Source organism: Oncorhynchus mykiss, chromosome 8, assembly GCF_057628025.1.
Source record: "Oncorhynchus mykiss isolate SJ-2025 chromosome 8, ASM5762802v1, whole genome shotgun sequence".
NCBI classification, from domain to species: Eukaryota; Metazoa; Chordata; class Actinopteri; order Salmoniformes; family Salmonidae; genus Oncorhynchus; species Oncorhynchus mykiss.
In genome coordinates this window covers 35,494,211-35,520,968 of record NC_143029.1, presented here as the reverse complement: position 1 = coordinate 35,520,968, position 26,758 = coordinate 35,494,211, and the positions used below count along the sequence as shown (strand labels likewise).

At 42.7% G+C, this 26,758-nt stretch overlaps 1 protein-coding gene across 1 annotated transcript in view; it reads right to left on the bottom strand.

The window, feature by feature from the left end:
* Positions 1-26,758, bottom strand: part of LOC110529233 (MAM domain-containing glycosylphosphatidylinositol anchor protein 2) — a 355,390-nt gene that overhangs the window by 128,921 nt on the left and 199,711 nt on the right. The window contains exons 7-9 of the mRNA XM_036985374.2: positions 20,580-20,671; positions 20,221-20,458; positions 2,360-2,653 (exon numbers count right to left, since the gene is read on the bottom strand). Of these exons, the coding sequence (XP_036841269.2) occupies positions 2,360-2,653; positions 20,221-20,458; positions 20,580-20,671 (624 nt within the window). The remainder of the gene's footprint in view (positions 1-2,359; positions 2,654-20,220; positions 20,459-20,579; positions 20,672-26,758) is intronic.

Sequence of the window (26,758 nt, the reverse complement as noted above, 5' to 3'; positions counted from 1 at the left end):
ACTCCCTCTCTTGCTCTTGGTCCTCATCTTTGTAAGTCACCTTGATTTAGCACCTGTGTGCTTTATCAGTTCCTTATTGAACATATTTAGTGAACTCCATGACAGTAGCTAAAGCAAGGGGCTATAGCAGCACACAAGTAGACTACAAATGCATGCCCTGAGCTTGTGAAGTGAGTGCTACTGGAGCACTACTGGAGAGAAACTGGAGCGGGCAAGAAGGCTGACGCTCCAGCCTTTGGAAATCTTACTCCATGCTCCAGACATACTCTGATGTCTGGAGAGTATGCAGGCCATGGAAACAACTGGGACATTTTCAGCTTCCAGGAATTGTCTACAGATCCTTGCGACATTGGGCCATGCATTATCATGCTGAAACATGAGGCGATGGCTGTGGATTAATGGCACGACAATCGGCCTCAGGATCTCATTACAGTATCCCTGTGCATTCAAATTACCATTAATAAAATGCAATTGTGTTCGTTGTCCGTAGCTTATGCCTGCCCATACCATAACCCCACCACCACCATGGGGCTCTCTTTTCACAATGTTGACATCTGCAAAGCCGTTAGCCCACACGACACCACACAATTGGCCTGCGGTTGTGAGGCCGGTTGGACGTACTGACAAATTCTCTTGGACGTACTGACAAAGTCCAAATGACGTTGGTGGTTGAACATTCAATTCTCTGGAAACAGCTCTGGGGGACATTTCCTGCAGTCAGCATTCCAACGGAACACTCCTTCAAAACTTGAGACATCTGTGGCATTGTGTTGTGTGACAAAACTGCTAGTTTTAGAGTGGCCTTTTATTGTCCCCAGCACAAGGTGCACCTGTGTAATGACCATTCTGTTTAATCAGCTTCTTGAAATGCCACACCTGTCAGGTGGATGGATTAACTTGGCAAAGGATACATGCTCACTAACAGGGATTTAAGCAAATTTGTGAACAAAATTTGAGAGAAATAAGCTTTTTCTGCATTTTATTTTAGCTCATTAAACATGGAACCAACATGTTGCTTTTTCATTTTTGGTCAAAATAATTGAGCTACTCATAAGCTACTCATTGACAGCCCACAAGCTACCAGATATGCAGTTTTTTGCAAAGTTGCAAACTGTGGTAGGCTGATGGAAGTCTACTGTAAGTCAGCAGGAGAATCTCAATTGCATACTCCTCTTGCCCTCTCCTTCTAAAAATCCATTGCATGAGAAACCCAGAGGTCCTTCCCTACTGACCTTCTCCTCCAATGGGTTTTTAGAAGGAGGCGAGGAGAGAGGACACGAGCCATTTAAATTCTACCAGATGCTGTGATACAGTGAAGCCTAATCAGACATGCCTGTGCTCATCATACCTCTGACAGGTAAAGTGAAATGACAAAATTTGTAAGTGGTGCACACCTCTCAAATGATATATAACAACACCCTGAGAGCATCAGACATGAAACAATACAACAGCACAACCACATTTTATTTTGCAGGTGCCTATTAATGTTAAACACCAGTGGTGTAACTAGAGCTTTCTAACTGCACTGAACCAAAACAGTGGCGTCGGGAGGGAAGCAACAGTTTCCAGCCGGCAAAACCATTAATCTTGAGGCGACAGGGGGAGGGGGTGCAACATGTCATCTGTTAATTATTATATAATATGGATCTCTTTTAATTCAGACTAGCTCAAAACATGACTAAATATTGAAAATGACAAATTGCCCAATGGATCATTATACTATTTTGGTTAAAATTTGGTATTTTGGTTTGCTCCCCTATTTTTAAAGTGGGGATGCATTTGCTCCATCTGCCCCATTGCTCAGGCGCCTATGTGAGTGTGCATATATGTGTGTCCTGACAGTGCAGCTATAGAGGTTGGGACTCATTTTAAACCCTTCCCTTCAAAGGAACATTGGGTGGCTGTGGGAGGGCGAGAGGTGTGGAGTGGAGAGAGAAAGAAAGAAAGAAAGAAAGAAAGAAAGAAAGAAAGAAAGAAAGAAAGAAAGAAAGAAAGAAAGAAAGAAAGAAAGAAAGAAAGAAAGAAAGAAAGAAAGAAAGAAAGAGGGATGAGATCTATTGAGGCTGCTGTGATGTTCTGTTACACACATAATGTAAGTGCACAAAAGCACATACACGATTACACATTCAGTGCGGTCTGGTCTGAATGAGGCTATTGAGAGAAATCAAATAGATAGACCTACCACAAAACCGATCACAGATACTCCAGACACAACATACAAACACCCAAACACAAAACATAAGAAACAACCACCCAAAGACCCCCAATCAAACCCCAACAGACATCCTCCACACCAATTCCAGCCACACACACCTACCCCACACAATCCTCCAGACTCATACCATTACCCACGACTCACATTGTACGATCAGCTCCACCACAGCTTCCCTGGGTTTCACATTAAACCCGTTGAACTGGCTGGTCTGGCAGCGGTAGGAGCCGGTCATCTCTCTGGACACGTTGACGATCCGCAGCACCCCGTCGTAGCTCTCAGCCTGCAGGCTCCCATCCGGCATGGGTGCCTCTTTATCGGCCCGAGACCACAGGATAATGGGCTTGGGCTTCCCTGAAACCAGACACTCGAGCTCCACCGTGTCGCCCTCCCGAACCACCAGGGGGCTCTTACCCCGTGGCACTGTCAGGTTGGGGGGAACTAAGAAAGAGAAAAACAGAGGAGGGACTGATATGGGGCTCTAGAAAGTCGGTTGGCGGGGTAAGGGGGAATGGTCGACGGGGGGAGAGGGGGAGGGATGGGAAAGCGAATGAGCATCCATGTTGCAATGGATTTGATGGAGTTTGAGTTGAGTGCTCGGCCACATACACACATTGCTAGTATGAGTTGAGTTGAGTCTCGGCCACACACACTGCTATTATGGAGAGCCATGCCACGGAGAGAGTTGGAGTGATGGCTGTTAGCTTGGATTAAAGTAGGTAGGGAACAGTATGAACATTCACCAAACATGGTGATCAGCAGAGAAAGGGTTAAATGTAAGTAAGCAATGGTAAAACAATGGACAATGCAATGAAGAGCTGACGCACAAACAGACGTCATGAACGAAGGTCAACGAGAGGAATCAATAACTAAAATGCATCAGAAATCTGACAGATTTGCTTCCAATAAAATCAGACTTAAGGAGTCAGGTCTTGTCCTCTCTAAACATGAGGCAAAAGAGGAGAACTTCAACCACAAATCTATACCAATGAGACCTTCTCTCAGTCATTATCACCACCATGACCATAACCTTGATCATCATCATCCCCACCATCACCATGACGATCATTATCATCATAAATAATTCATCTTAGTTTTCCAGGTAAGCCAGGTGAACACAACTACTCATGAAAAGTACTGACCTATCTTTAAAGGTAGACTCAGTGAAATTACATTACCATGAACAGCACTGCAGATATACTGTCTGCAAGACTTCAGTCTCAAACAGTCACACACAATATCTGTGAATGTGCACAGGTTCGCTTCACGCTGTTCACACCAAAACCAGGGGTTTTCACTTCGTTCTGAACAGAACCATTCTTTTTTTCATTCCCTTCCTCTGTTCCAACCAGAAAAGATCTGAACCGGTTTGAGCCCCCAAAAAGTACCGGTTTATATTGTTCCTTTCTGTTCCTTTTTAAACTTATAAAATATATATATTTTTTACATTTCGCTCAATATTGAATTACTTCATCAATCAATGTGAATAGAGCAGCTTGCTGTGGAGTAGTTAAGCGATATAATCTATATTACAAAGTTGTTAAGGGCAAGTTGTATTTTGCAGTAACCGCATGTTTAATTGTAATGAAAGAAACACACACACTATGCTCACAGTCACAGTGGAGGGTGCGAGGGTGAGAGGATGGAGGAAGCTTGCCTTGAAGCGCTGGGTATCTTGTTATAACATGCATTAGGCCCACAGAATTATACCTACGAAGGAGCAGCTTCTATGGAGGAACTTTGTATCTCTTTGAACTTCCAAGTTGATTTAACGTTGGACCAGAGCAAACATTAGCGAGCTAGCTAGCTAACAGGTCCGAACTAAACTCAGAAAAAAAAGAAATGTCCCTTTTTCAGGACCCTGTCTTTCAAAGATAATTCGTAAAAATCCAAATAACTTCACAGATCTTCATTGTAAAGGGTTTAAACACGGATTCCCATGCTTGTTCAACGAACCATAATCAATTAATGAACATGCACCTGTGGAACGGTTGTTAAGACACTAACAGTTTACAGACGGTAGGCAATTAAGGTTGTGCCGTGGCGGAGATCTTTGTGGGCTATACTTGGCCTTGTCTCAGGATGGTAAGTTGGTGGTTGAAGATATCCCTCTAGTGGTGTGGGTGCTGTGCTTTGGCAAAGTGGGTGGGGTTATATTCTTCCTGTTTGGCCCTGTCCGGGGGTGTCATTGGATGGGGCCACAGTGTCTCCAGTTTATGTGTCGGGGGGCTAGGGTCAGTTTGTTATATCTGGAGTACTTCTCCTGTCCTATCCGGTGTCCTGTGTGAATTTAAGCATGCTCTCTCTAATTCTCTCTTTCTCTCTTTCTTTCTCTCTCTCGGAGGACCTGAGCCCTTGGGCCATGCCTCAGGACTACCTGACATGATAACTCCTTGCTGTCCCCAGTCCACCTGGCCGTGCTGCTGCTCCAGTTTCAACTGTTCTGCCTGTGATTATTATTATTATTTGACAATGCTGGTCATTTATGAACATTTGAATATCTTGGCCATGTTCTGTTATAATCTCCACCCGGCACAGCCAGAAGAGGACTGGCCACCCCACATAGCCTGGTTCCTCTATAGGTTTCTTCCTAGGTTTTGGCCTTTCTAGGGAGTTTTTCCTAGCCAAGGAATGAGCGTTACACCGAGGCCTGTACTCTGGAGCGGGTTCAATTTGGAGGTGGAGGGTCCGTCAGGGTCTGGGGCGGTGTGTCACAGCATCATCGGACTGAGCTTGTTGTCATTGCAGGCAATCTCAACACTGTGCGTTACAGGGAAGACATCGTCCTCCTTCATGTGTCATCCTTCCTGCAGGCTCATCCTGACATGACCCTCCAGTATGACAATGCCACCAGCCATACTGCTCATTCTGTGAGTGATTTCCTGCAAGACAGGAATGTCAGTGTTCTGCCAGCGAAGAGCCCAGATCTCAATCCCATTGAGCATGTCTGGGACCTGTTGGATCGGAGGGTGAGGGCTAGGGCCATTATCCCCAGAAATGTCCGGGAACATGCAGGTGCCCTGGTGGAAGAGTGGGGTAACATTTCACAGCAATAACTGACAAATCTGGTGTAGTCCATGAGGAGGAGATTTAATGCAGCTGGTGGCCACACCAGATACTGACTTACTTTTGATTTTGATCCCCTTTTGTTCAGGGACACATTATTCCATTTCTGTTAGTCACATGTCTGTGGAACTTGTTCAGTTTATGACTCAGTTGTAGAATCTTGTTGTGTTCATACAAATACTAACACATGTTAATTTAAGTTTGCTGAAAATAAACACAGTTGACAGAGAGAGGGCATTTCTTTTTTTTGCTGAGTTTAGAATTAAAAACCTATCTTACCTTTTTTTAGTTAATAAATTCAACGTGAAACATGGTAGCTATAGTATCTTTAACTAGGATTGAAAAAGTACATCCATTCTTCTCTAATTAAACATCTCACCTTAATTTATGAATTACACGTGTAATGTCGTCAGTAGGCCACCATAACCTATGCTTCAGATGGGAAGGGCAGGTAGCCTACACACACACACGCACACCCAGTGTCAAAGTTTCCCAGCTGGCAAGCAGATGCTGGAATACGTTTCTGAGTGACAGAGTGAGGGCTTTGCATAGGCGCCTTGTTGCAATTTTTGCAGAATGTAAAAAAATGTTATTAACCAGTTCCTATGCTTTTAAAATAACAGTTATGTTCTGGAACAGTATAGATCACATTTTTTTTCTCAAATAATTGTTATTTATTTTCAGTTCTTTTCCCTTAACCGGTTTCAACCCTTGACAAAAACAGCAGAGAAGTTGAACCTTGTGCGGCAAGTTGTTGGCCCGGAAATTGACCCATTATGCTGTTTCCCTTCTGCAACTATGTCAAATCTCTGAGTCTACCTTAAAAGCACAACAACAACAAATCTAGACCAAACAAGACCCAGAATATCTGACCCCACACACAGTTAAGGCTTCTCCTAAACTCTGAGGATACAAACCATTCAACAAAAAGTTATTCCTGAACTTTCTACATCCGATGATGGATGCAGAACCATTAGCAGAGACAAACTAAAAAGTTTGTCCCTATAAATATGTAGTTAGAGGGGAAGTTGAAGGGCCATTAGTGAGTGGACAATGAAGAAACAGGGGCAGAGTTTAGAGTAAAATGATACATTCCTACGTAGAGGTCTCCATTGATTCCCGAGTGTGTGTGTGTGTGTGTGTGTGTGTGTGTGTGTGTGTGTGTGTGTACGTACTGTACATGCATGCGTGCAATTGTGTCCTGGGGCTGAGGATAAAATACATTGGCACTGGCAGGTTGGATCAACGGGGTAATCTAGTGGGCTGGACACAGTAAACTTGTTAAATTAGAAGATATGCCTATAAAACACAGCCTCTTTGTGTGTGTGTGTGTGTGTGTGCGTGTCTAAACTCAGAGACAGATTTGCAGCTCTGATCCAAATAAACAATGCAATAAACACCAACCAGTCATGAAATCATACCCAACAAACCTCAGACATTACACCAAAGCTCTTGCCCCTGACTTCAACACAGCCCTCAATGGACTCAAATGATGTAGAAATTCCACCCAATCATTTGAAGAAATATTGAAACTCCACTTCCAATAAATGTGTATGATGATGATGATAGTGATGAAATAACAGTCAATCTGACCCAGAAAGAATGAAATCACTTTTTTTCTGATCCCGGTTACGTGATCTACGTGATGTTCGGTCTGAACCTAAAGATTAGCAAATAAAACACCTGTTTCACCATGTCTTCTTCAACGAGTAGACAGACGGGTACAATGAATACGGTACGTAACTAGTAAATGTCTATTAAACCACAAAACATACATCAGTCGCTAATGAAGAATTTATCCAACATTTAACTACATACATTATTTGTTTTCACTAGGGACATTACTGCAACAATGGGTAGTAAAAAAAAATGGTAACCACTATGAATGGTCAAGCTCTAGCAAAGTACATAACAACATGGACTATAGTTATTTTCTCACTCTCTCTAGTGATCACATAACACCAATCCATGACACACTTTCATAGCATATTGTCCCCTTTTGCTAATTTTACCCAGTTCTACACAACAGTTCTGAATATCCAGTGTGGCAATGCAGCCATACATTTGGACAACGGGCCATTAGAGTTTCGACATGAGGCATATTCTCTGAGTTTCCATACCAACATGAAGGCCGTCTTTCCATGTCTCTCTAGCCCAGTGGGCAGTTACAGCTGCTGGATTGTGCTCTTGGCTGGAGAATGCCATCGTAATGAAACCATGTGGAGCTGTTGCTGCTGCTGCCATCATCCTCGTGTGGCAACACACACACACACACTCTCTGTCACTGGTTAGTGTGTGTGTGACAGTTAAAGAAGCACACACATCTTGAACTGTGTGTGCCTGCTGAGGTGTGTGTGCTTGCATGCATGTGCAAGGGCTGATTTCCCAACAGACCCTCAGTGCCAGGCAGGGGCCGGGCCCTCTGTTTGTACTGCAGCCAGGCTGTCCCTTCCAGGGATCTGCCACTACCACCACAACAGACACCTGGCTATGTGAGCAGACTGCCAATATGGAATGTTTGTTGCTTGTTATTTTTATACAGCTCAGGCATATGTGTGGGGTCAGAAGGACTGCACGCATGACACAAAAAATAAACAAACAACTTCTCAACTGGCCTCTTTGGGTGAGTGCTGTGACATCACTTCCCATTGCTATGGTAACGCTGCACTCTGCTCAAGTGAGTGTGTTTTAGAGAAAGACAGAGAGAGAGACAGAGAGAGAGAGCGAGAGAGAGAGACTGCGTGTGATGGCTCTAAGCCAGTGACTCGGCTGCTCTGTGACAGCGCTCTCTGTGGAGCCACTCCTCTGAGCTTCACCCCTGTGGGGACAGTGCGTGTGTGTTTTTGCGTGTGTGTTGGCCTTCAGGAATATACTGTGTCTGTCCTGCGGGGGCTCAAAAGGGCTTAGCAGGCTGACAGACCGCGAGGGCACAGGGGAGAAACTAACACCACTCACAGGCACTGAGGCTCCACACACAGGGGCATTCCTCCAGGCCTAGATTCTATGTGTGTGTGTGTGTGTGTGTGTGTGTGTGTGTGTGTGTCTGTGTGTGTGTGTGTGTGTGTCTGTGTGTGTGTGTGTGTGTGTGTGTCTGTGTGTGTGTGTGTGTGTGTGTGTGTGTGTGTGTGTGTGTGCGCGCTTGGGTGAGTAAGTGTGAGCGTGCGTTCATATTTTTATGCGTGTGAGCCCTGATGCATATCGCGGTGCTTTCTTCTCCCCTGAAACTCCACACTGAACATCACTGAAAGGCTTGTGTTCTGGTCATATGATTGTCACCATGGCAAATGAGATTCTCCACAGGCATGATTATTGTCATTTCACAAACAGGGGCTCACAGCAGCCTCCTCCACTATCGAAATAGGTTTTATTTTTATGGTTAGACTTACAGACTATTTTACAACAATAAAATATGATCTTTTAGAAGAGGATTTCATTAAACTGACGTACAATATGCATTTCATTAAGTACAAGTCAACCGCAATAGTGGGTACAGTTGGTCGAATCGACAGATCAAATAGAAACTAAATACAGTGATTCAGCCCTACCTTCAGTGAGTGAGTGTGGAAAACCAATCCCACAGCTACCAACTGACCCACGGCAACCACAACACAAACAGGTACAGGGCTGGCCCGCTCATTAGGCAGGATGGGGCGTCAGCAGATTGGCGAGGGCGTCATTTTTTAAAGATAAACTGAGCAAGACGCATCTGCAACAACACATAAAACCTAATTAAATTCTGCCCCAAAACAATGACAATTTCTCTCAACCAGTGGCGTATTTGCTTTTTAGGTAGCGCTGATGCTGACCTATGATAAGCAGTGCCCACTTTGTCAACGGCAGAGACGCAAAATATTTACCTTGTCCATTCCCAGCACGCCTCTTGTTGAGGCTGTTGGAGAGACGCCTCGCTGCGGGCACTCCACCAACATTCAGTATTTAAAAAAACCAAAAACTAACATAAATCATGTACTGTAGCAGATATTAAAGGCATTTGGAAAGTATTCAGACCCCTTAACGTTTTCCACATTCTGTTACGTTACAACTGTATTTTATAATTGATTAAATAAATACAAATGATCATCCGTCTACACACAATACCCCACAATGACAATGCAAAAAACAGGTTTTTAGAATGTACATTTTCTAAAAACCTGAATACTTATGTAAATGTGATATTTCCTTCATTTAAAAAAAAAAACAACAGTTTTTGCTTTGTCATTATGGGTTATTATGTGTAGATTGGTGAATAAACAATACAAATGTATACATTTTAGAATAAGGCTGTAAAGTAACAAAATGTGGAAAAAGTGAAGGGGTCTGAATACTTTCTGAATGCACTGATAGGATATTATAGAAAGAGTATGTGGCCTTTCCGGTAGCCTGGAGACGAAAAATGTTTACATCAAGCAGGTTTCTCCAATCAAATAGCTTGACGTAAATGGCGCCCAATCAAATAAAAATATGCTGACATGTTAACAAACAACATATCCTAAAAACAGGACAGGTCAAAGTAAAATGGACAACATGGTATGGACAATCAGGCTACTCACAACCAGGTGTTTCATCCCGTGGGCTAAATTGTCATGATCTGTGGTTTCAAGTTTGTATCCTTAAAATGTTTTCCGAGCTGATCATAGCGAAAAAGAAAAATCCTTCTGCATTTCCCTCAGGCTCAGGATAATCAAGAATCCAAACTAAAAAAGACAACGCAATGCCTGTTTTACAAACTTTGAGCCTACCACATGGATGGGCATTCATAAAATGATATTGCGGGCCGACATGGTAGGCTACACCCAGTAAGCACAGACCAACGCCTACCACATAGATGGGCATTCCCAAAATGTCATTTCAGACGACACTGTAGGCCAGGGATAGGATCTCCAGGCCTCTGGGGCCTGATTGGTGTCACGCTTTTTTCCCCAACACATCTGACACCAATAATCAACTAATCATGATCTTCAGTTTAGAATGCAATTAGTTTCATCAGCTGTGTTGACTAGGGATGGGGAATAAGTGTGACACCACTCTGGCCCAAGGACTGGAGTTTCCCATCCCTGCTGTAGGCTGTACCTGAGTAAGCACGGACCGAAGCTGATGCCTTTTGGACATGTTTTTTGGTGCAGTCTGGACCGGCATGATTTCCACATCCATGGAGAAAATAATTGGTCCATTCCGGACCAAATCTGAACCAGTCATATACGTCTATGTTCGGTTGGACCAGCCGTGATTTGGCCCAAATATAGACTACTATAAATGACATATTTTCATTCAAATTACATAACTTTCATTCAGAACCGAAAATGAGGCTGATTTCAACATCCGGAAAATATGTATTTTCAATACACAGAAAGTACACATTTTTAATGTTTGGGAAAATACCTATTTTCAACTTTCATTCAGAACCGAAAGTGAACCTAATTTCAACGTGTGGAAAAACACATATTTTAGAAGTCTTTTCAATGACATTTGGTTACTAGGAATATTCTTGTAGGGGTGGCCATTTTTTGTCATCCCTAAGGCGGCAGAATGGCCAGGACTGGCCCTGAACAGGTAACTGAAGGTATCATGAGTCAACGTGAATGTGCCATACAGGATTCCTTTATCAGGCTCAGTGAGCTGGACTGAAGGCCTAGAGCAGATCAACAAACAGCTCACATCACATCAGCAACGTCTGCAGTGGCAGCCATGACAGTTCACTACACTCACCAGATAACACGGTCACTGGGATGATCAGAACCTCTCACTTCCTGTTAGTCCTGACGAGAGAGGGATGGACGGTTGAACTAAGGACAATGTGGCATCGATGAGTCAAACATTTATTCTAGTGTCAAAATTGACTAAAAGTATAAATAGGATAAATTCTGGTCATGAAGTCAGTCCCATCTAAAACGGAGTTTGGAACCTAAGTGCATTACAACGAGTAAATGAAAGTTGTGTTTGGATGTCAACAAATCATGCCCCCCTTTTGCCAAGCTCAACATAAAAATTGCCCTTCCGCCCAGTTCGCTTCCCTTCATTGAATGGGGCTCCGTTGATTCATCGCCCCCCAACCAACGCGTTCAAAGGATCACAGACCTTTTAAACTGAAAAGTCCTTTACGAATTGACATAAAATGCATGCTTCCAGCAGGATGCTCAGCCAACAACTGTGGTTTGCATGCCCTGATGAAGGACCCTATCAAGCGGGAATAGGTGGCTGTAGTTTGTTGGTCCCCAGTGGTGGTGAGTATACCGGTAGCTAGACCATAGATTGTTGGTTATGTGTCTGGTTATGTATATTTTGATCATCTTTATCACCATCATCCCTAGCATAGCTGATGTTAGATAGCTAGCTACCATCTGGCTACTAGCTGGCTAATGTTAGCCTACCTCAATACAACTTGGATTTGGCTTAGAAACACGATCACTTTTGAAAAGGAGGCAAATAATTAGTAGGAAAACCTTTTATCATGATTGTGAAGACACCAGATTGACTTTAGATGCAGTATAACCAAAAATGTTTTTAAACTAACCCAAGATAGACCCGAGCCTGTCATTTCCAATGGGAGCAAATTAATCATAGTGGACAGAAAAAGCAAAGAGGTGGGCAGAGCCAATATCGAGCTAGTGAGATACTATTGGCGCGTTCTAGCATTTATTAGCATATTTACGTTAGGGAATGTGTGCAACAACTCAATTCGCCCTTGCACTCCTTCTAAAGAATGCAATGTTTTTGAAACGTTGTGTAAAGTCTAAAACGCAGTCCACTCTGTTTGTTAAAAGATTCTAGTTTTGTAAACAGAAAACTGTACGGAGATCAAATGCTTCATCAATGAGAAAATATGCAGAATGTCGGCCAAAATCCATATTGCTCCATCCTCTTCCACTGCCGGCCACTGGGATTCCTCTCATCATCATATTTGGTAGTGAGTGGAAACACCAACTGGATGCTTCACATTTACACATCCAGTGAAATATCTGGCTCATTGTTCTATCTGTGGTATAACTTTAGCAAGCTAACTAAGATTGAGGGGACCACCATATTTTAGCTGGTTAACATTAGGATTGCTGGTTATTTTTGACAAACTTTGCTAGTAACAGTAATGGCAACATTGACATCTCTCTACTCATAATATGGCAAAGTTGTTTCCTATGAACTATTTACATTTTAACAGACTCTCTTATTCAGAGTGACTTACAGAATGATTGCATACACTTTTATACTGGGTCCCCGTGGGAATCAAACCCACAACCCTGGCGTTGCCAGTGCCATAATCTACCAACTGAGTTACATGGGACTGTTTGCCTATTTTAGCAATGTCATCATATTTCCATGCCACTCTAAGTTAAGAGTAATTAGACAAAACAGTCACAAGCCGCCGAGGTGCAACCCATGTCCAGGGCACAAATAAATATTGGATGCAGCTATGGTGGTAGTAGCTAACTCACATCTGACTACAACAGGGTACTAACTAGCAGCCCCAAACTCAAGCCAAACCAGGGCCAAAGCAAAACACGGCAACAGTTCGTTGCATAGTGTAACGGTTTCGCCGGCCTGAATCTAGTCCAATCTGTGGCCAGTCAGTCTACATCTGTAAAGCATAGAGTTAGCTTCCAAACGAGTTAGAATCAGCTTCCAAATGATTTCTTGAGCTATGTTTCTAATTAAGGGATGATGGCAATCGTTGATCATGTTTTTCTGTTAGACAAAGTGCACAGTTGGGTGCCTGACTGATCCCCTGGTCATTAACAGATGCCGGGACCTGCCAGAAGGAGCAAAGGTGAGTATCATAACATGTCCAGCAATGTGATTGCAGTGGTTTAGCGACATCCAAAGATAATTTCATGCACTGTTCACTTGCTATTTTCACAGCTTGTCAGGCAAGACCTCAGAATAAAAAATGTGTCATGCGACACAAGTACCCTTGTGACACCTCCTCCGTTAATTGCCAGTCTCCTATGAGACAAAATGCAATTGACCACTTGGCTGTGTATTATATCACCCTGTCACAGTCCCTCCCAGTCAAAACTACCCCATAAGATTGCCTGCTGTAGTTGTGTCGAGAGATGTCCAGTTTGCAGCTGAACATGCAGCATGAAGTTGACCAGCAAAGTGGCTCTCATCTGCATCATGCAGACATACCCTCGCTGTGAGCATTCCTACGAGTGGAACAGTTGGCAAGTATCCGGCCAACGACCTTCACCTGTCAGCGGCAGCTTTCACAGGCTCATCATTTGTACAAATTCAGAAGGTAACCCACTTCCTTACTTTAATACATTTGATAACCCAATTGTGAAACACAATTTATATGTAAACTGACATGATTTGTTTCCTAATTTCCACTTTTTAGATGCATATTGTATAATGTCCAGGGCGTAATATAACCTGGTGGAACCAGACTAATCTCTGTGTTCACCATTCTATTTCACTTCACATTTTATGGTATCTGAAGTGAAATAGAAAGGTGAATGCAGCGATCATGTAGGTTCCACCAGGCTAATCATAACCACCATTGATAATGTAATCAGTGCTCTGTGTGTGTGTGTGTTTGTGTGGCACCGACCAGTAACTTTGATAAGGGGCCAGGAGCTGATCTACACTGCTATGACCATCAATGGGGTTCTGGCAAAGACCTCACCTCCAGCCTCACCTCTTGCCTTGCTCATAATTATAACAGAATTAGGTAGGTTTAGTCTGACCTCTTCAACCTTCAACATAGTACATGTTTATGTGTCAGATATGGCCTATCCTAAATTACATTGGTAATAGAACTATGTGTGTATGTGTTCACAGAAACATGTATGGAGCCAGAACATGGAGACCTGCAAGATGATGTGATGAAGTCCAGACTGACGGACAGGCTTGATGCTGATGTCTCTGAATGGAGAGAGACCTGGCACTCAGTATAACATTTTTACTAGACACAACTTTTACTTGTATTGTATGTATTTGATGTTACTGAATTGACTAGTATCAGTCAATATGGGGAGGGAGAAACCCTGTGTATTCTGCATCAGGACCAGGGAACTTCTGTGGTATACGGGACACCACACAGGAAGGTATGACCACTCTGACATGTTTGCCAAGGTAGCCCCATTACCAACATACAAAATGCTGATAGGCACAGTATCCATATCAACTGGGAATAACAATGAAAGATGAAATGTTGTATTAGCAGAACACTGCTTCTATGGTATTACATAAAGGGTTGTTTACTCTACACGAACCTGTTACTACATGTAAAAGTTATCAAAACACTTAGTTTAGAATATCTACATAAATTCAGCAATTGCATTCTTCTCATATTACTCTGTAGGCTACGGACCTATTCAAAGCTTCCTCTGGCACCTCGCCCTGCCTGTAGTTATTGAACTCAACCTGCAGGAGGTTTGTGTGTTGTGAAAGCTGGGGGCAAGGTTCTGACAGATTGGTGGTGGTAAGGACACACCCAAGAAACACCCACATCAAACCAACTTACGTTTGTTTCCTGTCATGGCTGCCTGCATTTCTTGAGCAGCAAGACAAAAGACGAGGCCAAATCAGCGGGTGTAGTTCCCCTTTAAGTGAGTGCACTGGGGCTGAATTAAGTAGAGGGTCACATAGAGTAATGTTACCCGACTCAGATATCTCAAATGAAATAAAACAAATTAGAGGTTGTCTCCAAGTCTAACCATGCTTCTGGAAGGACAGTGTCTCTCACCAGTGTTTATTATTAATACAGCTTGGTGCCTGCCTTATTTTGAATCCATCCTTCATTTATTTTTATTAAGTGCAGTTATTAATTTGGTTGGAGAGCCGCCGTGTGCTATTGGGTATCCCAGGTGTGGAACTGGCTGATGATTGAGAAACTGCTTATCAGGAACAGATTCATTACTTAAACATGGGAGAGATGGAGGTGATTTCCTCTCCCCAAAAGGATCCGTGTTAATCAATTACTACATGGCTCAGGCCGAGCTAGGAGCTAGGATGAAAACCAGTGGAGCTCGTAGCTCTCTGGGACTGGGTTGGAGACCACTGGGAGTAAGATGTGGAATTACAAAATGTTTGTATCCCTAACAGGCAAGGTTTTCTATTTCGTGTGTGTGCAACCACAGGTGTAATGCTGCAACAATTTTCTGTTTATGACCAAGTCAGACTCAGTAAGTCTCGGATAGAATAGGAGCGTTTGTATTCTTCCTTTAGCTAACTATATTCGGTTAGATCACTCAGTTGATGTATGGAAGCATATAATTTCCAAATGTCAGATAATTAAATCACATAAAATGCATGTTTTCTGGGTAAAACTACTGTAACTGGGGCCTGGGGCCTAACCTTTACATAAGCATTCATAACACATTTATGAAGCAGTTCATGACACATTCATGAGAGTTTAAGTAGGCCTATCATTCATTACATTAACATTCATGATTGATGTACTCATTCAACATCAGTGTCTCTCACAAGTAATGTTTGGTCAACACATTATTCTAATTTTATTGCGTGTGTTTGTGAAGTGAGGGAGAACAATAGATGGGCTGGTTTAAATGAACTAATATTGCATATGATTGTGTGAGTCTACACAAAAGGTACAGCTAGACATGGACTCATCACAATATTAGACAACTTTTTAGAGCAGAGAACATTTGACAAACTCACTTCAAGCCTCAGTATCTGAGAATAACAAGTATGCAAAGTTTGTGTTCGGGCTATTGTAATGTCAGTGATATGATGAACTAAGTGGCCACATGAAGCAGAACATGCAGAAATATGTCATTTTTCTGATGTTGTGAAACACAATTTATGTTTTTGCAGGTTGTGTAATTGCCACTATGCAGGTTTGGTCTACCTGAAGCATCATCTTGACACAATGGCATAGGACGAGACAGAGCAATGAATGATGCCCAAAAAGGTCACAAGGTACAGGGGAGCTGGATGGGTACCTTGCCTGTGTGTAAGACAAGATGGACCTGCTTCATTCCGTTCCGTACATAAAGAAGCTGTCTCTCAAATTGAACACAGTCCGGCGATGCCTCTGCAGCTTGTAAGTGTATTTTTTAGCTGTGTTGGACTGTTCTTCACTGCAAAGACTCAATTCACTTTGAAAATCAGCTTCTGCTGAAACCGAACAGCAAGTTCAGAGAGAAGTGAATGACAGAACTCCTTTGTTTTTGCTGCAGGAACACAACACAGCCTAATGTACTTCATAAATGTGGCCTACAGTTTATCAAACTATTGCGACATCTATAGACCCTTTTCTATTTCAGGGGGTCTCAACGGTTTGCTCATTCAATTAAGCTAATTATCAAGGTCAATGATTTGATTTGCAAAGCAACGGCATTTATTTTACCCCCTTTTTCGCCCCAATTTCGATCTTGTCTCATCGCTGCAACTTCCCAACGGGCTCGAGAGGCGAAGGTCGAGTCATGCGTCCTCTGAAACATGACCTGTCAAACTGCGCTTCTTAGTACCTGGTCATTTATCCCGGAAGCCAGATACACCAATGTGTCGAAGGAAACACCGTTCAACTGACGACCGAGGTCAGCATGCAGGTGCCCGGCCCGCCACAAGAGCGCGAGGAACAAAGTTAAGTCCTCCCCGGCCAAACCCTCCCCTAACCCGGATGACGCTTGGCCAATTGTGCGCCGCCCTATCGGACTCCCGATCACTACCGGTTGGGATCGAACCCGGGTCTGTAGTGATGCCTCTAACAATGCGATGCAGTGCATTAGATTGCTGTGCCACTCTGGAGGCCTACTTTTTAAATTAGCTACTTTTTACTTTTACATGAGTTGTTTTTTTACTCTAAAAGGGCACTATCATAACAATTTTCACGGTATTATTCCAATCACATAGTGTGAAAATATATACAAAACACAAGAAAATCCTTATTTTGACTGCAGTAGGCCTTTAAAGGGGAACACTAAGATGAATTGCATTTTATCCCATAGCATGAAAATGAGTCCTCCTCCGTTCCTCTCTTCCTCTTTTCTTTTCACCAGTCTTTTAATTCTGTTGGTATTGGATGGGGAAATCTGGGCTCTCGTTTGGATACTGCCCATGAATAAACCATTAACTGTGCAATCTCAGGGTGCCCAAAAGAAAAAAAAAGACTTGGATACTTAATGAGTGTGCGATAATTGTAAATATTAGCACTATTTTGTGTGTGTGTGTGTGTGGGGGGGGGGGGGGGGGGGGGGACTAATGAAAGCTGTGGGGATAAAAGTGTAGTTAAAAGTACAGTAGAGTAGGAATATTCCCTGTCTGTGTTGTAGATAATGAGTGTTGGGCTTGGCTGGGGCTGGGGGACTAGGACTGCAGTAGGGTAGAAGAGGCTGGGGTGGGGTGGAGGCTGGGCTGGAGGCTGGGCTGGAGGCTGGGTTGGGCGTGGTTAAGCATGACTACAGCTGGAGCTGGAAAAGACTGAGCTGTGCTAATTTAGTTGGACTGGCCTGGGTCCGCGCTTGGCTGTGAGAGAGTTTCACAGTGTTCAGGATTGAGATACTTTAAGATTCCATCTCTATCCAAACACTTCTAGGGCGTGAGGCCCCATCTCTTTCCAAATACATCAACAGCGTGAGGCCCCATCTTTTTCATAACACTTCCATGGCCAGTAGCCCTGGCAGAGCCGCAGTGTAATCTGCTCTAAATGCTTATATTAAGAGACTGTAATTACCACTAGTCTCTCTCTCTCCCTTCTGGAGAACATCAGAGATGGCTTAGTTAGCCCAAACAGACCGCCAGCCAGGACCGAGACTAACCACTCAGTGCACAGCCGCACCATTGGCTAATAGGCTAATAAACCGCTGCGTCACTGGCTAACAACAACATAGCGACAGCCAGGATACAAAACAAGGAGATACAACAATTTTTCTCGACACAGTGTTCATACCTACTTCAGAACATCTCAATGTAGTCCCCAAAGAAAGCTACGGAAGGGCAATGACGAAGGCATTACACAGTAGAACTGTATGTTAATTTTTCTCTTCTACCTGTACATGAATCACCGTGTCTGTAACGCAACGTTTTCATCGTATTCAAACCGCCGCAACTTAAAAACAACCTTCACCTTAAAAAACAAGTACGCTAAAAAAACAATCCCATCCAAGCACAAAAGGCCCTTTCATATTATATGATCATCATAAAGACAGGTATTTCCTTTGTGTTTCTCTCTTCTCCTGTCAGACAGCGGCAGTGATGGTTCACATTAAAGAGTGTGTTTCTGCGTCGGTGAGTCTCGGCCAGGCACACACAAACGCGCATGCACGCGCAAAAACACACACACACACACACACACACACACACACACACACACACACACACACACACACACACACACACTCTCTCCAAAGGGAAAGGCTGCACTACTTAGAAGATAATGAGGAAACAAACTGGACAAGTACGATTGATCCCACTGTTTTATAGCACGGGGGATTATCAAAGGATTATTTTAGGGTAATTATGCACGAAGGTCGACAACAGGCTTTCATGTTGCTGCAGTGAATGGCAGCAGGGTGTGTTGTCACAGAGTGTGTGTAGTAAAGAGAGAGAGGAGGCTTGCCATAGCTACACGCACAGAGGCAAGCATGCACAGGCAGGCAGACACACACACACACACACACACATACAAGTGCACACACACAAATGCACGAACGCGCACACACACTTAACAGGAAGCCACCATGCCCTGGCGCCTTTCAAACACACCAAATCAGCAGCCAGCAAACTTGGAATGTTTCTTCGGGAACACAACTGCCTTCCTTTTGTCATTCCAATCTCGGAGGGACAACGGTCAAGATGAGAAACTGCTTGCCTGTTTGGCAGAGGAATTCCAAGTGGAAATTCCCAATTGGAGCACCTCTCTTGTGAGGCATGTTATCGATCAGGTCCCGTCCATTAGCAAAGGAGATGAACGATGGGGTAATTGGAGGCGGCACAACACAGCAGGATGGGAGATCATTGATTGACCTCTAAGTGGTAATTACACATGATACCCCCCAACCCCCCTCCCGACCCAGTGTAATCACTTCTCCCTGTTAACCCATAGGTCTCTTCTCTTCCTTAACACCTACCATTATTTACCTAACCACTACCAATACAAACTTCTTCCCTTCTCTTTTCCTACTGTATCGATGGTACCCTCCACAAACTCACTGTGTTGGGTATGTGCTGTATATCTTCAGGTTATTCTCTTGTAATGAAGCCACCATTCTAGTCACCAGAATATCCTTATCTAAAGTCTCCCAGAGACATCATGCATGTAATGGATGTATGTCATGTTAGTAACACAAATGGTAATAGCAGCAGCCAATTAAATGAAAGGAGGGAATGGATTTAGTTTTGGAGCATGTCTGCATTCCAAATGGTAACATTCCAAATGGCACTCTATTCCCTATTTAGTGCAGTAATTTTGATTAGAGCCCAGGTCAAAAGTGGTACACTATATAGGGAACATGGTGGTATTTGTGATGAAGCCCATAAATTGAGTTTGGATACCAGACAATAGGATGTTTGGTTCGGATTAGTTTGGGGTAGGAAATAGGTCACATTGTGGAAACAATACCACATGCTAATTGGCAAATTCAATAGGCCACCATTTTATGTGTTTGTGGGAAATAGAGGAATTATGAAAGTGTATTTCTCCAGAGTGTGTATGTTTCAGCAGAAGAGAACATTTATATTGCTGTGTGTGTGTGTTAGTCTTGATGATGTACTGTGTGCATGCATGTGTCGGGGTACATCCCAAATGGCACCCTATTCCCTATATAGTGCACTACTTTTGACCAAGGCCCATAAGGCTCTGGTCAAAAGTAGTGCACTATACAGTATAGGCTACAGGATGCAATTTGGGATGCAAACACTGTGTAGTCTTACGGAAGTCTCTATCCACCACAGTGGCGAAATGCTGATGTGTGTGTGTTATTGCTGAGTGTGGGGAAGTGTATAAGTCAATCTCCTGCTCTGACATGGCGGTGTGTGAGACTCACCAGTAGTGGAGGAGATGTTGACGTCTATGCTGATCTCAGGTATGCCCCCTCCCTTCAGCGCAGCCACACAGGTGTAGGTGCCAAAGTCAGTGAACTTCAGGTCGATGATGTCCAGGTTGGTGGTGCCTGGGGAAATGTCAGGGTCCGTCTGGGTGATCACCATTCGCTCAGAGCTACGCATGGCGCGGCCGTTCTTCAGCCAACCAAATGTCAGTTCCTCAGGGGGCGTGGCCTCCACCTGGAAGGAGTGGATAGTTGAGTATGCGTGTGAAAAGGGGATGGTGTGTGTGTGTGTGTGTGTGTGTGTGTGTGTGTGTGTGTGTGTGTGTGTGTGTGTGTGTGTGTGTGTGTGTTCTTACCTGGCAGGAGATCTTGACCTCGCGGCCTATTTGGATGTTGTCGTCATTATGGTAGGGGTCAGGGGTGATCCAGAAACGCCCCTTCTTCAGCGCTGTGGAGAGAACATACAGGCAGACACACCAAAAAGTGAGAGAGGTACGATGCATGTGTGTGTTTAAGTGGCAGCCACAGGAGTAATTCCACATTGCCCTTTATTTGACACTGTAGACAAAATATACACTTAAAAGCATTTTTCTGCTATTTGTAGAACAATAATGGAAAAACAAATTTTTTAAAGAAAATGTGTATTTTTGCTTTTCCCCAACCTCATGAGACAACAAAAACACAACAGTTGAGAGGTTAGAGACAGCATGGGTCAGCAACAGTGCAACACTTTTTAGAAGGGTGCAGGAAATTGATTTTGAATGGGGCGTAAAATTGTAAAGTAGCAAACTGCTGGCTGATCAGACTGAAATACTGTATGTTTGTCTGAGATTCACTTTTTCCAGTCACAGTCTGTCTGAGATGTGATTCATCCAATCACACAAGTGTTGCTTGCATTCATTGATTGGAGAGGAAGTCGTTACACGAACAAACACACACACACACAGAAAGCAGAAATATCAATGGAAAGATACTTATGGCTAATCCAGTTTAGTTTTCAAACAGCGTCATCAAATCAGAGCGAAGAGAAAAGCGGGCTGATTTCATTCTAATCTATGTGGCATTGTTTCCCAACGCTGCTGCTGTACAATTCATCTCGTCTGCACACAAAAAAAATGATGGCGCTACAGAAATCGTTTCATCTAGCAATTCCCTTGAGACATTATCATATTCGGTTTGGCGAAAAAGGAAAATGAAAACAAAACCTGCATGTCAGGTTTAAACACAGGAAATTGAATGTGCAAAACATTGCGATGCTGGAGCCGAGCAGAGAGAAGAAGGGGGGGGGGGGGGGGGGGTGGCACAGAGGGAAAGATTGACACAAGCCTGCACACTAAGAAACCAGACTCAAACCAGACTTAAATCAATGTCAGCAGGCGGGTGAAAGACTGAAGACTGTTCCTGACACGTCTCAACAAATGTTAGTATTTGATTTTTATTAGGATCCCCATTAGAGGTTGCAAAAGCAGCAGCTACTCTTCCTGGGGTCCACACTTTACATGAAACATGAGATAATACAGAATACTAACAGACAAGAACAGCTCAAGGACAGCACTACATCAATTTACAAAAGGCCCACATAGTTTGTGTGTTTGTATTGATATGTAGGCTATCTATGTCAAATACAGGAGAGGTGTTGTGCCGTGAGGTGTTGCTTTATCAGTTTTTTTAAACCAGGTTCTCTGTTCATTAAATGAGATGGGAGTTCCATGCAATAATGGTTCTATATAATACTGTATGCTTTCTTGAATTTATTCTGGATTTGGGAACTGTGAAAATACCTCTGGTGCTATGTCTGGTGTGGTAAGCGTGTGTGCCAGAGATGTGTGTATGTTGACTATGCAAACAATTTGGAATTTGCAAAAAAAAAGACAAAGTGATGCAGTCAGTCTCTCCTCAACGCCCTGGCCTTAGTTAATCTTTGTTTTCTTTATTATTTTGGTTAGGTCAGGGTGTGACATGGGGGATTTATGTGTTTTGTCTGGTCTAGGGTTTTTTGTATGTTTATGGGGCTGTTTCCTTTCTAGGTAGTTTGTAGGTTTATGGTTGCCTAGATTGGTTCTCAATCAGAGGCAGCTGTCTATCGTTGTCTCTGATTGGGAACCATATTTAAGCAGCCATATTCTGTGGGTATTTTGTGGGTGATTGTCTTCTGTCTTTGTGTCATTGCACCAGATAGGACTGTTTTGGTTTTCACATTTGTTATTTTGTAGTGTTCTCGTGTTATGGTCTTTATTAAACATGTTGAACTCTAACCACGCTGCATTTTGGTCCTCCTCTCCTTCAACGGAAGAAAACCGTTACAATGACAAAACTAGAGCCTGTAGGACTTGCTTTTTGGAGTGTGGTGTCAAAAAAAGCAGAGCATCTCTTTATTACGGACAGACCTCTCCCCATCTTTACAACCATTTAATCTATATATTTTGACCATGACAGTTTCCAATCTAAGGTATCACCAAGTAATTTAGTTTCCTCAACTTGTTCAACAGCTACACCATTCATTACCAGTGTCGTGTCTTCAGTATCCTTAATGTGATGACATGCTATTTTATCAAATCTAATACCTAACGTTTAATTGATTACGCAATTGAATTAAATCATGCAACAAAAAATGCATTAATAACCTGGGGCACCATGGAGAAGATTATTTAAGGAGGTCCGTCTTCCAAATGAATTCTTAGAGATCTAAAGATCTCTTACATTTCAGTCATCATTAATTATACTTTACTTTCTTTCAGTCTCATCTGAACGTCGTACAATTCTTGGTTGTATGCACAAACCTTAGTTTCCATAATGAATCAGCAATATACAAATTGGCTTAATTATTTATTTACTAACTAACAAAATAATCACAGAAATACATTAAAAAAACAGTAGATATTGGTTACTAACAATGATAGAAAAGTCCCTAGTGGACTAAACAGACATGACAGCTTGGTAGACAAAAGGAAAGGGGTGGGACTGAGAGAGCAGGAAAGACAAAATGGATTCATTACACATAGTCTATAATTATATTCATTGATATGCTAATCCTTTCCACATGAACGGCCGCTCATTCGAGAATAATAGCAATGTATATATATTTACGCCCGTATGTCGTTGGTGGCTTCTCTGTTGGATTCCTCGATCGTCTTGTAGGGTTCATTAGAGTCTCTGGTAAGTCTTTCGCGGCTCTGGTGGTTAGAATGGATACTTCAGACTACCATTCAGAAATGTTCTCATAGATTGATGCTTCGGCGGTTGTCAGTATTCTCGTTCTAGGTTAAAGTAATTTCTAACTGCAGACCGGAAATTCGGGTCTAGAATTTGCTTCTTCTGTAGTGAATCGATAGTCTCAGAGTCTAACCATCTCCAGCCGTGTAGCTAATGCTCCACGTGGGATGGTTTTCTAGTCTTATGGTTTGTGTGGTCTTAACCTTTAGAGACGTCCGGCTTACCGTGGGTTTATTTGCCTTGTTGTAGTTTGAAAGACTTCACACCAGCGTCACCCGGCATGTTTTGGTCTATGATGCCTAATGTGATGTCTGGGCTCACGGGTGTGTGGCCACTGACTAGTTAATCTTTATATGAAAATCCATACTCTCATTTAGAATGTTAATAATTTCACATTACATTTTTTCACAAATAGTTTAATGTTTAATCACATACGTTTCACAATATTTAGATGTAAACCTGACAGCTGGAAATGTACACTTTAAAATATACCGTTGTGTGTGTTTCCTGTCCTTCATGAGATCACCAAATGAAACACACTCGTCATAACTGTCCATTATGTGTCCACGGACCATTCCCACATTCTCAAAAATTCCCATTTTGGGTATTTAGTAGTTTGGCCAAGTGAAGGCCTTTGTTCTCTCTCTGTGATCTCCCTCTCTTTCAGCATGACCAGGGGGAGAGAGTCTCTGCCAAGAATTTATGACCTGAGATAACAAAACCTGGGTTAGGAGAGAGAGAGAAAGGGCCTCGTCATGACACCAGATTCAGCTGAGGTCTTAAACTTAGGGAATGATTTGTACCAAATACAATGCTCTTAATTTTAGAGATGTTCAGGAACAGTTTATTACTGGCTACCTATTCCAAAACAGACTGCAACATTTTGTTAAGGGTTTCAGGGACATTAGTAGCTGTGTTTGCTGATGCGTATATGGTTGAATCATCAGCATACATTGACACACATACTTTGTTTAATGCCAGTGGCAGGTCATAGGTAAAAATAGAAAAGGGTAAAGGGCTTAGAGAGCTGCCCTGCGGTACACCACACTTTACATGTTTGACTTTAGAGAAGCTTCCATTAAAAAAACTCTGAGTTCTATTAGATAACTCTGAATCCACAATTTGGCCGAGGTTGATTCATGTCAGGGTAGGTTCCTGCAAGGCTTAGATCACAGTTAAATTATCTTCACACATTTAATTTGTGACATACTTTTCTCTCCGGAGCAGCTTTAGGACTGTAACAAGTATACAAATATTTTTTAAGTGGTGCTGAATAACATTATGTGACCCGTTTCAGGAAACTAGGGTAATGTCGCGGGTCACTACTTCATAGGAGAGCCATTTGAAAGTAAACTTTTTTTTTAATCAAAATGCATTTTGGGCAGAAATGCCTTCTTGAACATGTGAACTTTCATGTGCCTTAATAAATTGTATGCCATCTGTAAATAAAAATGTAATGAAAAATGAATAAGGCAACAACCTTCCCGCTAGCCATGATTGGCTGAAATAATGAGTGGGCTGGACATGCCGAGAGATGAGTTTCGATTGGTCGGCAATACAGCACGCTTCTGTCTATTTGAGCTGGTCAGTATTCTATGTATTGCTCTCCACTTTCTGGAGGACAGAGTTTTGAAATCAGTTGAATTAGAGTAAGATAGCTAAGGAGATGGAGAAAACACCTTTCTCCGGATTACATCTTCAAACTAAGTTCAACCATGGCATCCGTGACAGGAAGACTCGTCCATCCATGAATGATGTACACATGGAAGATAGTCCATCGTTATGTGTATTATCTTATTATTCGTATCTCGGATGCAAGTAACCATTTCAGGTGCATTCATAAATTCAGTCTGGCCATCTACTCCGATTTCAGAGCACTCTCGTCTGAGTGTGCCAGAGCGCAGAATAAATTATGTAATTAAAGGTTGGCAAAAAAGCATAATACATTTTTTTTTGCCAGCAGCACAGTTACAGTCACCAATGCTCTGGATAACATGTAAACAACCTAACCAGCTCTGCTAGGGCGAGTAAAATGGTCAGAGTTTCGGTGGGGGCTAAAGCTTAAGAGGGTGTGAATGATGTTGAATGGCTGTAGACAAAAAAACTCTCTCCAGTCGGTACAAAAACATTCAAAGGCCATCACATGAATGATGATGATTTGATTTACATATGATTTACCATTTTGTAGCTCTGTGTCTCTACACAATTTCACATTTTGCTACATAAAATCGAATCAAGGCGGTCGGTCACATACAGCCATGGATCGACTATACTGTAGGCATTCGACTATAGTGAAGGCAAAAGCCCATTTGATATTACATATAATATTGTTCAAAATGAGTTGCGTACGTAATTATGTCTGTTGATATTGAAAAAGTTGTGCTGAATCACAGTATATCCATGGATTGACAGTGACCTTCACAATTCAAACATCAGGTATTAACGAAAAGCCATATCACCGCTCTGTCTGTACGCTCTCAATAGAACAGCCTAGTATGTCATCATGTTGGAAAGGCAATTTTCCTGAGATGTAATATAATATAATACAGTAATACTATTGGACGTATTTACACAGTGGTGGAAGCAGTATACACTTCGTTCCAACCATATAAATAGTAAATACAAGCACATAGAGGTACTGTATGGGGAATCAGTTAATTAAATGGTTTAGAGTGGATACTACCAGTGTACCTTAACAGTGTGAAAGGCTATTTTGTGTTGCCTCTGTGTTGAGTTGATCTATTACAGCATTCCATTAATACTAGTACACAGACTGTATCCTAGGGGATGGACTACTATAATCCAATCAGATCCCATTTAGGCTCCCGATTGGCGCAGCAATCTAAGGCACTGAATCTCAGTGCTTGAGGTGTCACTACAGACACCCTGGTTTGATTCCAGGCTGTATCACAACCGGCTGTGATTGGGAGTCCCATAGGGGAGTGCACAATTGGCCCAGCGTTGTCCGGGTTTAGCTGGTGTAGGCTGTCATTGTAAATACGATTTTGACTTGCCTAGATAAATGAAGTAAAAAAAAAAAATGTTGTGTGTGTGCGTGCGTGCGTGTGTGTACATGTGTGTCACAAAGGTGTCAGTGTACAAACATTGGATTAAGACTGTAACAATTCACTCTACCTTAGTTAACTGTCTAGTGTGAATACTCTGACATTGTCAAGTCAAGTTCAAGTTCAACACGGTGTGGACTGCCTCCCTCTTGAAAACATATTGTCCACCAAACCCCAAATCCTTCCCCAAAACTCTACACACATTCCTCAAGCAAGGATACAGGAGACACAGGCAAGCAAGCAAGCAAGCAAGCTAG